Source organism: Pygoscelis adeliae, unplaced genomic scaffold (genome assembly GCF_000699105.1).
Source record: "Pygoscelis adeliae isolate BGI_AS28 unplaced genomic scaffold, ASM69910v1 Scaffold230, whole genome shotgun sequence".
Lineage (NCBI taxonomy): Eukaryota > Metazoa > Chordata > Aves > Sphenisciformes > Spheniscidae > Pygoscelis > Pygoscelis adeliae.
Window position 1 is genome coordinate 53,778 of NW_008823914.1, and position 16,760 is coordinate 70,537.

The 16,760-nt window shown below is 42.0% G+C and overlaps 1 protein-coding gene across 2 annotated transcripts in view; it reads left to right on the top strand.

The window, feature by feature from the left end:
- NEK6 (NIMA-related kinase 6) overlaps window positions 1-14,352 on the top strand; it is a 43,095-nt gene extending 28,743 nt beyond the window's left edge. The window contains exons 7-9 of one of the 2 annotated variants that reach the window (XM_009318763.1): window positions 2,633-2,727; window positions 9,601-9,714; window positions 13,749-14,352. In XM_009318763.1, the coding sequence (XP_009317038.1) occupies window positions 2,633-2,727; window positions 9,601-9,714; window positions 13,749-13,859 (320 nt within the window). In that variant the 3' untranslated portion in view covers window positions 13,860-14,352. The remainder of the gene's footprint in view (window positions 1-2,632; window positions 2,728-9,600; window positions 9,715-13,748) is intronic. The other variant, XM_009318769.1, reaches the window with a different exon arrangement.
- The last annotated feature ends 2,408 nt before the right edge of the window (window positions 14,353-16,760 follow it).

Below are 16,760 nucleotides of genomic sequence, written 5' to 3' on the forward strand. Positions count from 1 at the left end.
ATCGGTGCTATTCCAACCAAGTTGGTTCTTGTACAGAAATCTGGCAAACGTGTGGGAATTACTTGGAGAGCTGTGCTGTCCATTGTGTGCATCTTGCATGCACATGGGAGAGATCCATGGAAAGCCTTGCTGGATTCTTTGAATGAGGCCTGTCTGCTTTTGGTGTTCTGTGAAGTTACTCTGTGCAGTCTGTTAAGAATTATTAACTATTATGAGAACTCTGGTCTCATCCATACATAGAGACCTTTCACTGGCAATTAAAACCAGCCAGATCTGGGACAATGTCAGTTTGGCATGCTCCTAGGCTGGATATGATATTACTGAGCATAGAAATACAATAATCTCCATGTGTTATTTTTCCTGTGTTGTAGTTTGTATAGAATTTGCAAAAATGTAATTTCTCGTTAGGGTACTCTTTCACCTTGAAAGTGAAATAATTTCTTATTTGAATGACTGCAAGCGTAAGCTGCGTTTATCATATAGGGCAGCTGATTACTGAAGGTCCTGGGGGACCAAATAAATGAGCCAGTCAGGGAGGTGGTCCCCTTTCTTGGTTACTTGGTCTGTTTTGGGAAGTGGAGTTCTATATATGTATTCCTGTAACATCTTATGTTTCACACCAATGCCATAGAATTAATTTCACATTATATGCTACGTTTCTGAATAGCTCTGAGTAAAAATTGTTGAGGTTCAGTAGACTCAAGGTTTGGGCATATAAATACATGACAGAAATGTAGAATAAAGATTGAAGGATGTTGCGTTGGGGAGTGGTGGTGTTTTTGTTTTGAGGTAAGCTGCCTAGTTTTCACCCCAGAGAAAGAAAATGCCGTGAGTATTTAAGGTGGAGTAGCTGGTGCAACGTGATCCCAGTTTACCCCACAGAAAACTTAGGGCTTCAGAATGCTGATACAGTAGAGACTTAGTAATGGGGTAAACTAGGAGGATCTGGTGCATATGACATCTATACTTCCAGCAAGACCTACGTAAGGCGGGATGTTGGGAATGCTTTGAGGTAAATTGAATAATTGCACGCTAGCATTGACAGTACTAATTTCAAATCAATGCTCTTTGTTTTGACTAAATAACATAAGAAAAGATTTTTGTATTTCTCTGATTTCCAGCTTCTGTTCGGATGTTATTGTCTGACTCCTCAGGCACTGTCCCATGTTCTAACCATTCCTCTGTGTTTTGGTTTATATACGTGTTGTGAATTCTTTGGGGCTGTAAACATCTTTTTTGTACGGTGCCTGTATCAAAGGGATCCTAGCCTGTGTTTAGTTTTTCTGGATGACAGAGGAATGCAGTTAAGATTTGGACTCGCATGTATACTTAGTACGGCGTGGTGTAAGCTGGAGGGACCCCAAAGTGATTTTGTTCAGGTATAGCACTGATGGCAGCAGCTATGTGGTGGGTCATCTGTGCACTCGGCAGGAGCTGATTTTTGCCTTTTGGGAAGCTGTTGCTTTCTACCCCAGAACGAACTTGTTTCCTACAGTGTGCAAACCCCTCCTTAGGAATGTTGGGGGAAGCTGGTGGCTGTTCTTCCCCCTCCACGTCTAACACCATACTTCATCTGCTTATTAGTCTTCCAGCTGTCTGCAGTCAGCATTTCAAATGGAGAAATTGTAAACTGAATGTTACAGGCAAATTAAATATTTGCCATCTTGTGAGGAAAGTTCTTTAATTAGGAGAAGGATACACTGGAATGCCAAAACGAAAAAAAAAAAAAATTGACAGGGGACGGGCAAGCAGGGGAAGCAGGAGAAGAGAGAGCATGTAAAGTCCTTGGATGTTTTAATAAATGATGTATCTGAGGATTATTTGATGTAGTTGAGACTGCCAGGATGTCTTGTATTTTCAGTACCACAACTGAAACTTATTTAGGATTTAAAAAAGAACCTTTTTGAGGTAAGGAATTTATTAATAATTTCCTGTAACTCCTGTCCAAAATGCTGGAGTAAATTTCTTTTGATAAAATATAGACTTCTGGAAGTACATAGAAATCCCACAGCTTCTGACGTGACTGTAAGTTGGAGCGGTATTTTAAAGTTCGGAATGATTATCTTGGTTCTTTCAGAAAGTTTTTGAATACCTGTCTGGTGCTGGGCTTGTTACTTCCATTTCTCTGCTGCAGTAAATGGTCTCCTGAACTCTTAAAAAGGGTCCCCCGTCATATCTGGAGCCGCTCTGTCATGCTGCTAGTGCAGTGTGTGTCAGGTGAACGTTGATACGCTGTCACGGGATTCTTGTTTTAGCAGAGTACATTCATGACACCTAACTTGCAGTTCCGATGCTGTTGAGTGAACCAAAGGAGGATGATCCTCCTCTGTCCGTCTGAGGCAGTCTGAAGCTACTTGGAAGACTGGAAGGGGAAGAAAACGTTCCTCAAATCTCAAAAATACAGAAGATACTTTTAGTAATGTTCACCAGTCCTCCAGCTCTGTATGTGATGATACATTTGGTTCTACACCTTCGAAACCATGATTTGTTTCCAAATTTTTGTGCCAGTCTCTTCTAATTAGCTATTCGTGCTAAACCTAATCCTTTAATGAAGTCAAACTTCTGTATAATACAGGTTGTACAGTCACTTTTTAAGACGATAACTCCTCGTTTGTTTGTTTGTTTTTTACAGTGGGAACTCCATACTATATGTCCCCAGAAAGAATACATGAAAACGGCTATAACTTTAAATCTGATATCTGGTCTTTGGGCTGTTTATTGTATGAGGCAAGTATCTTCTAACTTTTTTTTCCCCAGGTTTGTCTTAACCACACAATACAGTACAGGAATTGAGTAGGTCAAGCTTACTTTAGCTTAATTGTTGAGAAACCTTATGAAAAATTAACTCTTTTTGTGCTCATCATGTGCTTTTTGAGCATGAACGACAAAGGGATTGTGCCGTACAGCACAGTACTTACACAAAGTTAATTTGGTCACAGTAGATGTTGAGGATAATAGACATAAACAAGCCAGTTTACTGCGTTCTTCTTCCTACTGTGAGCAGAGCTGTTATTAGGGCAGCATATTCATAGTTTCATACTAGCATATTCATAGTTTCTCCTGAATACTGCATTTGTTTTTAAAATAGCAAATTCATTTGCATGTAAGCTTCTGGTTTGTTAAATTGAATTCTGACCAATTGGAGTATTCTAATTGTGGGCACTTTCAATAAAAAAAAAAAAACAAAACAGTTTTTATGTAATGTGAAATCGGTTTCTCTAGCTTTATTAGACTATAGCTGGAATTTTTTCTAATTGTACATTGTCTTCTAGCCAAATGCACAGATACAAAGCAGGCTCACTTTGTATGAACTACACACTTACAGAATCATAGAATAGTTTGGGTGGGAAGGGACCTCTAAAGGTCATCTAGTCCAACCCCCCTGCCGTGGGCAGGGACATCTTCAACTAATCAGGTTGCTCAGAGCCCCGTCCAACCTGACCTTGAATGTTTCCAGGGATGGGGCATCCCTGCGCTTAGTGTGCAACTCTTAAAAGCTATGATTTTAAGAGGTATAATCATATAATTATAAAAATAATATAATCATAATATAAGCAAATATAATCAATAATCAAATATAATCATTATAAGCATATAATCATGTAATATATAAAAAAGCTATAATCAAAGCTATAATCATAGTACTTTGAGTTTTGTGATTTAATTTTTAGCAGGGATCAAAGGGTATTGAACAGTCTTTGTACTCCTTTATAATCTAATCTTAATCTTTTTTTAAATGTATGCATCTTTGAATTCAAGTGAAAGTGCATGTCAACATTTAGAAAGCTTTTTATCCCAGCCTAGAGAATTAAAAATTCCTGGTGTACTTAGTAATAAGAATATTGTTCACATTCTCTTTGGATAATAAATTATGTGAACTGATGACATTTTGCTTCTCACTACAACTTCTTGTAACCACATGGACTTAGAGAATAAACAGAAATGTTGTTTATTTTGTGAGCACATCAGATGTGAAAACTACTATAGGTAAGCATGTACTTCAGGTAGTTGATTAAACAAACCTTTTAGGACAAGACAGTATAAAAGTAAATTTTACTGTAACTTGTCACTGTTCATGTATTTTGGGGAAGAACACTCATCTAATACAACTAAATGCTTGTTCAGTGAGGTAACCTGCTGTCATCAGTGTGCTACCAAGGCCAGAGTCATACAGTTTGATAGGTGCTGATTTATTGTTGGCATGGTGGGAACGTGCCATGTGGTGTGCATCTTCAGAGAGAGATTGGTGCTGGAAACTCGGTGAAATAAATGGATAAAATCCTGCTAGAGGGACTTAAGCAGTCTTGGGGGCTCAACTCTAACAGCCCTTTGCTTCTCGCATGTAAGACAGCAGCACAGCTGGCCCAGATGTGGTTATGGACTTGAATGTGGTCCAGAAAATGCTCTTGGGGGTAAAAAATCCTGCAACTATCCATTCTTCTTATCCTCCTACCAGTGTCCATCCAAAGACACTATTTCCACCATGACATAAAGGCTCTTCAGGCAGCCTGCTCACAACTGCTGACTCTCCTATACACTTGGCATGGCATGGAGTTTAATTAAGGAAAAAGATTTTATGTGGGTGTCTAGCATAAATGCCCCATAAGTCACCATGAGCAGTGTCAAGTCCCAGTGTTGGCCTTACTGGTATCCGAGCAAATAGCCACTAGGTCTGCTGAAGGGAAGATCCACTTTGGTGGAGACACTGGAGCCCGACATGGTTGTATCACTGATTTATTGTTAAAATTCCATGGGATAGGAGGGAGAGAAAGGGCATAAGGCACCCTGATAAGTACTTGATCAAAAGTATTTGGAAAATTGTGAACTTAAATTGAATGGTTTTGTGTCTATCCTCAAATTGTCATTACCTCCAGTGAAAGAATTCAAGAGACTTTTAGTAATTCCCGAAGCAGCAGCAGCAGCAACGTACCATTGAAAAGCTGGTATTTTTTATAAAGGATGGTTTTGCTTATAATGCTTCTAATGAGATACTGAAAACTGGAATGGTACAGTATAGCTGTATGTACCTGGGTCTGCTGGTGGCGTTTGAAAAAGGATTTGGAGACTTTTCTGTGGGAACAGAGGGGAAGGAAGCCTGAGCTCCCAGTAATTCATTATGCTGAACAATTCCAGGTACACTTCATGTATTGGGCCTGAAGAGGAAATCTCAGTTTAAGGCTTTGCTGAGTTGAGGACTTTGGCCCTGCCATGGTGTGTTGGACTTGCCAAGTCTATCAATAACAGTCAGTCGCTCCAGTTGCACACCGCTACTCGTTTGCTGCTGTAGTGTACAGCTTCTCTGTCAGGCTGCTCTGAGTCACTTCTGAGGCTGAGCTCTGCTGGAGATGGGATTCCAGATTTATGCAGAGAGAAATATTTAGCGTTGTGCTAAGATATGTTTTTGTTGCAGGCAATATGGTCCCCTTATGGTACGGTAGTCTTGGTACTCCTTATATCTCAAGAAGCTGACTTAATTGCGCACTAAACATAATTCTCTGGTAGGAGTAGCAGTACTATAGTAACGTGAAAGATTTGGCATGTGAAGCATTTTTAAATTTACTTCCTACGTAGGTAAGCCTTAACTTTTGTGAACAGGAGCTGTGAGATCTTGCAAATTCCAAGGAGGACTGGATAGTTACCAATTTTGTGTTCAGCAGATAAACAGCTACTTGACTTTTAAACTTTTTAGAATTTGGAAAATGAAAAATCAAATTTGTATGTCTTTGAAGGAGCTGTATTTTATCTTCACTGATTTCTTGTAACAAGAATGTTCTTCCATTTGGCTTAAAAGTAAGGAAGTGATGTTTGTTTGGTTATGAGTCACTTCTGATATTTCTCCAGATAGATTGTGTAGATAAGCTGCAGAGAGATTTAATGTACAAATTGCCTTCAGAGACACGCATGTCCACTGGAATCCACTTAGGGCACACTGAGGGGTTTGGGATGTGATGCCACATAGCACCACTTAACTTTGACATTGATAATCGTACAGTGATTTTTATTAAATCTTATCAATATAGTAGTAACTGTCTTCATCCCTCACTTCCTCTAGGTATCTGTCAGCAAGATAACTTGGAGGGGATAAAAATAAGTTGTTAATTCCCAGAATATAGCTACAAGCAATGACTTTAGCAGTTCTGCCACGATGATCAATTTAAACACTAACAGTGATTCCTATGTATACGTATTTTTTAACCAGTCATACTGCATGGTGGTCACTTTAAATGGAGATCTGGCTGTCCTGTGGTAATTGCTCTAATCAAAATGTCAGGAGCAAACCCCTATGTAGCATCACAAACTGTTGTTAGTGAGATATTTGGAGCGCCTGTGGTCACGACCCCCGCAGACCTGACTGTTCCAGTCAGAACGTGTGTGCCATCTCTTCCCATTTTCATTCCCTGTATTTACCACTCCAAAACCCCGTGTTGTTTCCTTTTTGTTCCTCCTGTTGTGCACATGACCGCTTAACTAGACTTGGAAAGAAAAGTTAATGGGAATTGAAAAATCCTTTCCAACCTTACTGGCGTTATTGATGTTTGTATTGAAATCTGAGAGACCTTGTTTAACCCTTGATTGCCTTCTGCACCTTCCCTAATGCGTCCATTAGTGTTTTTCTTGGAACAATCTTGCATGCCAGGCTCTCCAGTTTTGTTTTAACGGATTGAGAGCAGTTTGCTATCAATCTCTAATTGGAGATTAGAGTCTCTAATTGGAGTCTGTAATTTTTTTCCCCACTGATTTGCCTGCTACTGTTACGACAGTAATGAAGTAACAGCGGTACAACTTCACCTTTTGCCTTCAAAAACTTCCAAGGGGCCACGAGCGCTGGGCTGTCAGGGCTCTAACCCGGCCGTTGGGGCTCTGTTCACAAGCCTGTTGGGCGACTCTTCAACCTCAGGTCTGTAGGGTTATGAGGAATAGCTTAACATTGCTACTGATAATAGTGGTGAAACCACAGAGGTGTGAAAGTGTGCCTGTTCCCAACCCGCTGTTTTGTGCAGCTGTTAGAGGCGTAATTCCTCTTCTCACTCAGCCTGCAGCAAAGCACAGTATATGTCGCTAGCACAGCAGATACCTCAAGGTACATTACATGAAGCATTACAGACAGAAAACAAGCCTGGAATTTTCTGAGATGTTTTTGGGAGCCGTGTACTCAGTTCGTTGTGTTCTTTGGTGTAATCTGGGTACTTTTGTATATTCTGTACTGCTATTTATAAGCCTCTCTGGATATCTGATAAATACCTCTGGAAGAGCTTCCTGAAAAATATTTTAGTCTGGTGGTACATAGGGAGATTTGGCCAGAATATATCCTGCTACTTCTTGTGATGGCTCAGAACTCATTGCAGAGGGTCTCTTACCTCTGCATGGCTGTGTTGTGCAAGGTGACCCCCTGCAGCTGAGGCGGGTTTTCACTGATTTCACAGAGTAACCGATTTGTCTTGCAAATAAGCAAGGAAGAAACATAATAACTTTATTTAAAAGATAGGTTTATGATTTAAACCAAGGATAGTTTATCTTGATGTGTCCTGCATTGCTTAACACTTGGATGTGTGTTAATGGTAATGAAGTTTCGGTAAGACGCTCCCGGCTGCAGCCTGCTCCTGTGGTGCCCAGGGCGAGCGGCTCGGGGATGCCTCTGCACTGGGCCATGTCCTGCAGCTGGAAATCCAGCCCAAATGCAGCATTTCAAAACCCTGCCCTAATCAAACCTGCTTGCCTGTCACCAAATCATTAATAATCCATCAATCTTGATTCCTAACTGCAGGATAATAGAGTGGAGGATCAAGTATTGACTCTTTCTAATTCTGCTGGGAGCTTGCTGTGTGTGTCAGCAACAAGACAGCATTCTTCAGATGGCTTTCACAGCGCGTGGTAATGAGCAAAAGACTAATAATCATCAAATAACCCCCTATTAAAGCCACAGTGAGAAGCATCAACTTCAGCTGGCCTCAGTATGAAAAGCTTGCTGATTTGATGCAGCTTGTAGCAAAATGGTTTAAAAAGATCTAAACAGAGTGGAGAATATCCACAATTACCCAGTGGTGCTTCATTAGAAGGAGATGTTGCTGTGCAGCGTGGGGCTGCCTCTGACAGGTGGTGGGAGTGACAAGCAGCGACAAGCAGCACTTGAGTAACACCCTGGACTAACAAGCAGATGGGCCCGGCATGGCCAGTGGCCACGGGGTGGGTCTGCTGGGCTTGGGTCGTGGTGTGGGAAAGCAAGAGAGAAGGTGCTTAGCTCATCGTGTGTACCTTTAACAGACATGACTTAAGCCACATTTTGTAAGTTCAAAAGTGCCTGTGTTGCTGCGGCTGTTTTCCTGAGGCTCATCGTTCAGTGTTCATTTAAACCTGGTTGAGAACTTGCAGTGTAAATGGTTTTGCACACACAAAGATGCAGTTTCCTTCCTGAGACATAAGTATAATATAAACATATCTTTGTAAGGAGTCTCTGCATGCCCTGGAAGGAATTCTTCCCCACCCAGAGCCTTCCACCATGCTCTTCTTGCCTGTTTATCTTGGACATCTGTCATATTTTTGGAGATGCAAATACTGGATTCATAAAACAGAATTGAAAGAGGAAAAAGACCAGATTGATTAGGAAAAGTTTCAGTAGTTTCGTTCCCAAATCTACCTGGGATACTCTTTTCTAAATAGCAGATTTCCAGCAGGAGGGGATGTTTGTTTTGAGGTCATTTGGGTTTTTTTTTTTTAAAGGCTGAAGTACATTGCTCATGCTTATAAGATTCTTTGTATTCTAGGTAGCTAAATGTCAAAAAAAAATCAATTTATTCTTTGTAGCAGTCTATTAAAAATCTACCAGTCGCAGAACGCAAATGAACTGAATATGGTTGTTAACCGAGGAAGATTGAAACCATGACATGTTACCAAAGACAGAAGAGCTTCTACTTTTTAAAGAGATGATTGTGTTGATGAGAGGTTTTCACAGTCATCTTTGAGCCAGTTGGTTTCTAACTGATTGCCCTACAGTTCAAGCATCTTATTTCTTGATTTTTTTTTTTTTTTAAAGGTACTGGTTTCTGTGTACCTGTAGAATTGCTTGTGTACACCCAGAGTCCCACATCTGAAATGTTTTGGGCAGAAAGAATCACAGTGGCAGGAAAACATAGAGACTTTTCCAGGCTCGGTGCTGCCCAGTGGCTGTGTGTCGTGGTCACGGGTAGCTCCGGCGGGAGGCAGGGACGGGGGCTGGCGTCTCGGGGTGCACTGTAAAGCGGTGTTGGAGCAGGGGCCTGGCTGTGCTGAGCGGGCACGACTGGCACTGGTGCTTCTCTGATGGGGATGGGTGCTGCAGATCAGGAGGAGCTCTGCGCTGCTGCTGCAACTCCGTTGGCTCACGCTTGCGCGCGAGGATGGCGGGGCATTGGGAAGTGTGCGGCGGTGGGCCTGGCACCCGCCCTGTGACGGTATGCAAACCTGTCATGATCTTGGAGCAACTTTGGCTGTGGACGGTCTCAAAGAGCAACATCATCACTTGCTCACTGTCAAACAACAAAAGTTGCTCTTGCAAATCAGCAGGACTGAGGGCTATTAAATCCTTTGCATTTCTGAAATATCGTCTGTTTTTTTTCTCTCCAGATGGCAGCTCTTCAGAGTCCTTTCTATGGAGACAAAATGAACCTGTTTTCTCTTTGCCAAAAAATAGAGCAATGTGACTATCCACCTCTTCCAGCTGAACATTATTCTGAAAAGGTAAATTGGGAGCATTTTTGCAGAGGAATGTGGTGGGGGGGTGCAGTGACGTTCCTCCCTGCGCAGGGGAAAGGGAACCTGGGAGAAGAAGCCCCCCCACATCCAAGGCAGAACAGGAGATGGCCAGAGTGTCCTGGGTACCTTTAGGGCTGGCTAAGGAAACTATCATTTTGATGTCTGAATATTGACTAAATTAAGACAGAAAAGACTATTTCTTAATGTGGGAAATATTTTGAAACTGAAAGTCTGCGATGCTGGCAAAAAAACAACGAACTGTGGGAAAGCCCTCTCCTTCGCTTCCTTTCCCTTAAAATAACATACCATAAAACAGCACTTAAATTTTTGTTTATTAAGTCTTCAGTGTGTAACAAGGGGGGAAAGGTTCTTTTTAAGAAATAGAGGGGGGAGGAAAGCTATTCAGTTTAATGCAATAAGCATCTATATAGCAGCTGTACGGGGGCTTTTTAAAGTCTGGTTTTTGTGCATGTGAAAGCGAGGGATGGAGAGCAGTAGCTGAACCGGAGTATATTAAAAAAAAAAAAACAAACCCAAAAAAAACAAAAAACCTGTCACTGCGCAGGCTTGCTCAGCGATGTTTCACTTCAGCTGCAAACACGTGTGTTGTTTTTGTCCAGGGCCTTTTGAGATGGGTTTTTTAATTTTTCTTTCTCTTACCTAGACAAACCAGCTGTTTTTCGTTACCTCCTCATTCAGTTGCAGTTGCCTTCTATTTGAAAGGAAGTGGCTAATGTAATTTTAAATGTTCACCATATCCTTTGGGGTTTTCTTTTGTTTTGTTCTACCTCAAAGTTCTGAGGAGCAAGAGGCAGGATGCAGGGGAAATACCATATGTGGCCGGCAGCAGACAGCGTGGTCTCCACCCTGAGAGGGACCCTGCACCACACATTTTACGTTTTACTTAGTTTTTTACTTGCTAGGTAACTCGTGAAAAAAGATTATTTGAGAACTGTTCTGGAAAAGTGGATGTTTAAGATTTTTGGTTTTTTCCCCAAGCTGCCGTAGCAGTGAGTCCCGGCTCTGTGCATTCACGTTTGCCATGCTGTTGTAGCATGCATTTCAGGATATGCCTGCTGGCAGCAAGAATTAGTGTAAGCTGACAGATGTGTTTCCTGTCTTTACAATTACTGTCTGTTTGCTTCCCTCTGGCAGTGCTAAAGAGTGTGTGTAGTGTAGTGATACAATCCAGGGTGAGAAGGATGGTTTAAAGCTCAAAGGCGCCAGGTCCCAGAGAACTAGACTCCAGATGGTGTTCATACACTATTAACAGAATGCCTGACAAAGTCTGGGGAGGGCTGTGCCTTTGGCTGTAGCTCATCTCGCTGCATTAGCTGCTGCTTCTGACTGAAACCGTAAAGAGCTTCAATTTTGTGAACATTGGAACATGACTCCACCATGAACAATATTTGGTTTAGGACATACTTTTAAAGATTGGCTTTTCAGATGCTTTTGGAGGGGATAGCCAAAGGGGAAGGTGTGTTGGTGTCTCCCAGTAGCCAAGCTAGATAAACCATGCAGGCAGGATCGTTTCTTCTGAAAGGCTGGGAAATGTAGAGGCAGCTGCCTGCAGCAGCAAGTTGCACCAGAAAGAATTTGTTCTTCCCGTGGCCGGTGGGTGGGTGGTTATCTTGGTCTGGACGTACACGTTTTCCTTCAAGAGCGAATGTCTCTGTTTTAGATTGAAAGGGCAGAGTCTTCACAACCACTCTAATATGGTCACTGCCGTGGGTTTGTGAGTGATGCGGGAAAGCAATAAAGCCTTTACATCCTCCCGCCCGAGGGCAGGGGTGAGGATTAGGCTGTGCCACACTACCAAAGTTTTCAGTGATGTTCCAGAGTCATCGGCATGTCTTTCCTTCACTTCAGTAGCGTGGTCTCGAAGCAAAGCTTCAGCTGCAGGCTGACTGCTGATCACATGAATGTTTTAGTTGCAGCGTTGTTTTAGATGAACAAGGCAGAGCATTTATTGAAGAATGCCTGCTTTAATGGTGTTCCCTTTCAGTGATGTTCCTCTTCTCCGTAGCCTTTTGTGGCTAACCAGTCCAAATCCTCCCGTGATCGACTGGCGTGCTGCTTGTAGCAGGAGGAGGAGGAGGAGCTGGGACTCCAGCCAGGATTAGTTTTCTATATCAGGAACAAATTTGCTAGTAATTGGAGATACTGGTTGGTGGTGCTTATCAAGGCTTGGTCCGCCACTTCCTTGTAGATGATGGTGAAACGCCTGTGCTGTCCCGGTCATCGATAGAGGACAAAACTTCCCCGGCTGCGTTTAAGTGCTGTATTTGCATGGGAGCACAGCTACTGGTTGGACAAATTGTACTGATAGCACAGGCTCTGGTCAGAGCTTTTGAAGCATTTTGTTTGTGGGTGTTTTGTGGTGGTCTGTCTGATCAGGGCTGAGATGTGTGTTAAATCTGTGGGGTCTCAGCTGTTACAAAGGCAGCAACCCCCTGCCCTCAGATGAATTAAGTCACCGTAGCAGTTACCAGAGAATGGGCCAGGGCCAGGCAGAGGAGTTGGGTTTACTCTGGAGATAGCCTGGCGAGGGGGTTTGTATTGCTCTCAGTGTGTACACACAAAATGACAGGCAAGGTGGTTAGCAGTAACTGCATCCTTCCCACTTGTGCTGCCTGGGTGCCCCTACCTCCATCCTGCCTGCGCGTTTGCTGCTCGGCTGCGTGCCGCCCTGCAGGAATCCCCTGCTGAAACGTGCGTCAGGCCCAGCAACAACTTGAAGCACAGGGCCTTGCTCCATCCAGAGCTGAAAACCTCACTGGGTACATTCAGTAATGCAGCTGAAGCCGTGTGCTTGATAGCTGTATGGTCATGCTTTTAATTACCATTAAAATAATTGGCACTGTGGCTACCAAGGGGATGTGAGAAGATCAGAGGCTCAAGGCTGTTTCTCCCGGTGCCTCAGGGGCACGAGCAGCTTTCAGTGTCTGTATAATTAAAAGCTACAATCTTTCATGTGCACAATAAAGAGGTTTGGGAGGTGGGGAGACTTCAGCCCTTCTGCATTTTATTTATTAAACATAATCAATGACCAGTCCCTCTTCTTCACAAAGGTTTTTAGGAAACACTGGTGTTTGACAGCCATGCTCTAGTATCTTAAGATATACAAGTGCTGTTCAGACTTCTTACGTTAAAAACCTTGAACGGGCTTGTTACCTGGGATTGGTGTGGGAAGGGAAGTGCAGTTGTTGTGCAGGAGAGCTCTGTTCAGGACATGTTTTTAAACCCCTCCCTCTGCTTCCCCCTTTTCTCAGAGGCCACTTTCACTGGCAAGTCCATCCCCACCTGTCAGCTCAGTCAGATTTCTGGTAGTGATCTCATTTTTCCTTCCTTCATCCCCATCCTGCTCATGCCACTGGTGCCTCCCTCTGCCCAGCGCTGCTTCCCCAGCCCGCACCCTTGGTGCACTCTGCTGGGTCCTCCTGGGCCGGGCTTGCTTCCCCGCTCCTCCCACCCGCCGCCCTGTCTCATGCTTCACACTTCTGTTGGCTGCGAGCTGCTGGTCATCTGGGGATACGGGTCATCTCTGCTCTGGTCCTCTGGAGTGAATAACAAATCCCCCAGGAAAAATGATCTTTTTTTTTTTTTTTTTTTAAAAGAGCTTTGAAACTCCCGGTGTCAGGAGTAACAGATCAGAGGTGGTGGTTGCATTCTCTGTAGAGCCACACTGAACCACTGAGCAGGGAACCCCTCGGTATATATATGCTACTAGTGCGTTGTAAATGATGATGTAAAATCCATTGGGTTGTGTGGAAGATTGAAGTCTTCAGTGCTGAAGGTTTGGTGGAAAAGGCTCTTCCTGGTCCTTCGGGGGGGGGGGGGGGGACACACAGGATGGACAGATGGACGTGTGCCTGTCATCTGCCCAGGAACGTCTGCGTAAGAGAGCTTCCTGGCTCCTGTCCTGGACTCCAGTGGTCAGGCAAACATTCCCACAGCCTTTTCCAGTAAGAAATCGGCTGATCCATTCACATTTGCATGCCTGTTTTCCTGTCTTTCAGCTGCGGGAGCTGGTCAGCATGTGCATATACCCAGATCCAGATCAAAGACCTGACATTAGTTACGTGCACCAAATAGCAAAACAAATGCATGTTTGGACCTCCAGCACATGAACCATCTGCAAACACTCTCAAGAAGCCAGCACAGCTTAGTCTTACTTGAATTTTTTTTCTCAGATGAAACCGACTGGTGCCTAGTCACACAAGTGAGAAGGTTGAGCACTCGTAGCAAGATGCTCCATTATTTCTGCAGGTTATTTGACAAGGACTCTTACAAGGTGGTCATGCTTTAAAGTGAAGATTGTGAGGTATTGCAAGTGATTTTTTTCTTTTTTTTTTTAAGGCAAATAACATGTTACAGATGTAGATCATTTAAGGGTCCTTTCTTAAAACTGTTGTGTGTAATCTAGGATAGATGATATTAACGAGGGTGTCTGAACATTTGACACCCCCCCTCTATCTTAACTGTAATGTGAAATATTGAAATAATTCCTTCAGTGAAATCACTTTATACTAATGTAAGAATTACAGTAGATTTTGTGTAATTTGTATAACTGCTACTTTGCCTCTTCTGCAAATGGTTAATAGCAAATTCAGTTTTTACTTCGTATATTTTAAAGCAGCCATTTATGTGTTTTTATTAATTCCCTCCTCTTCAGACTTAGGAACTGGGAAGGCTTGGGGGGGTGGGAAACACATTTGTTTCAAGATTTCTTCTTTTTAATTGAAAATTTAGAGCGAGTATTTTGCTGATGCATTTATCTGTTAACTTGGCTACAGCCAATGAGATGAGTTAAGCATGTACCTGGGGAAAAAAGAAAAACATGCCAAACCAACCCAAAACAAGCGTTGCTTCTGCAAATAATTTCTCTTTAAACTTATTTTCCCATTTGGCATGATTCTTTATAGACTACAGGTTCTTGTTAAAAAACAGTGTTTATCTAAGCCAACTAGATTTTGGTGAAGATACTATTACGAGTTCAGTAGTACGTTAGGTACTATAGGTAAAACCTAAGCAAAGCAGTGTTTTAAACACGTTGAAAATTTTTAAAAAAGTAGTAAAATGCTATGTGTATCTAATTCTACATAAGGATCAGCCCCTGTCTATTTAACTGTGAAAGCTAATTTACAGAATGTGAATTTTTATAAAATCTCAACCTGATTTGAAGGAGTCATCTTCTTTAACTACATGAAAATTTTCAACCAACTAAATTCATTCATTGAATCAATGATTTGTTTCATTACTGTCGATGAAAAATATTCACTGCTTTAGGAACAAACGTGGATTCACGTTCAAGTGTTTCCATTTCATCTGCCTGTTCAGAGGAACAGGGCTGCACTTAACGTTCTGGAGGACTACAGCGGGGGAAAGAAATACGCCTTTACTGTTACAGCGCTGCTTCCGTGTGTGACGGTGGCCAATGCCAAAATGTAGAGTTGTGTGTGTGACAGTTCAAATGCAGCCTGTGCCTGTTTTTTTTTCCTTAAGAAAGAGAAGCATACAATCCTTAATTTTTTGGAAATAAGATTAGGGTTAGAGTGTTACATACATATATATATATGCTTTTAGTGGATTTTTTTTAACCTAATTTGCTCTACTTAAAGGAAAACTGCAGTGCCATCTTCAACTACTTCGTGTCAAATTTCAAAATATTTATATAGGGTAGCAAAGAAAAGCTATTAATTGCTGTGAATAATGTTGGTATCATTAATGCAAGGTGCCATTTTATTGAGTCTTCTCAGCAGAAAGTTGAGCCTGCTGCTCTCACGAGAGACTCAGGAAATTCAAATCAGCATGAGAATGTAGGGGAGGCACCACACTGCTTCCAACATTCCCATACGAACTTGTTTAATTTATACCCAGCTTCTTTAGCAATTCTTAAACCTAAGACTGAAGACTGTCACTCTCACGCTGCAGACTTCCTTTAAGCCATGGTGGCAGCTACACATTCAGAGGGATGGTTGTGCTGCGCCTCTCTTGGTGTAACACAGAAAACGATCTTTGGCTTCCAGGGAAGCTCAGCTTAAATTTGAGTATCTTGAGAAGTCTGGTCACTTTCTTGCTACATAAAATTCATTAGTGCTTATAAGTAAATGTATTTTAAAAGGTAATTTTTTGCAATTGTGCATTTTTAGATAAATAAAAAAAGGATTTACAAAATAAATACCTTTGTTTAAAAAAAAAAGTCTAGTATTGAGGAAAAAGTAAAAAAAACAAAACCCAAAAACACTGAAATCAGGCCTAAATGTGTGTGAAACTGTTCCTTACAGCTATCAGACACAGACGAATGGACTGCATCAGTTGTCCTGATGGAAAACTATGCGTGGGCGTCTTTACCCTCTCAATTGTGGCACAGCTAAAGCTGGGTTTTGTGGATGTTGTTGCAGGATGCTAAGACTAGGGCCTGGTACCAGTTAACCTTTTGAAGCTGCCTGTGGATGATACACCTTCCCTTTTGACTAAAGGAGAAAATACTGCTGCAGGTAGATTTGCAGCTAGCTTTTCTTTTCAAATAAGGATTATGTGGTACTATATGAAAACAGTTTGAAATCAGTTTATCTCAAATAGTACAAGCTCAGGATTTTAGGACAAAAAAGGTTCAAGTGGAAGCTTGTAGAAAAATTCAGGCAAGTAACAAGACAATTAGACTTCAAATTATGCTGTTTTCAGTCATGTAACTTAGAAATGAAAATGTGTGACCAATGTGGAGGTTGGATCTACTCTCTATCCTGTCCCTATCTACAAAAAAAACAGGGAAGAATAAATATTAACATGTCATCATAACAGTTATTCCCCTGCAGTAACATAAGAAGCAGTCTTGCTGTAGGTCAGGGGGAGCAGTTCAGAACCACCAGTGCTCACTACTTTCATACCATTTCTTGAGCTGGTATGTATCCATCAAGAAAAGAACATTATATATGTTAAATGAAAACCTGTCAAATTTAGCTTACACAGAATCATTTTACCCTTCCTAGAGTGAAGTAACAAAACAGCTGTTGTACTTGGTGGTTTTT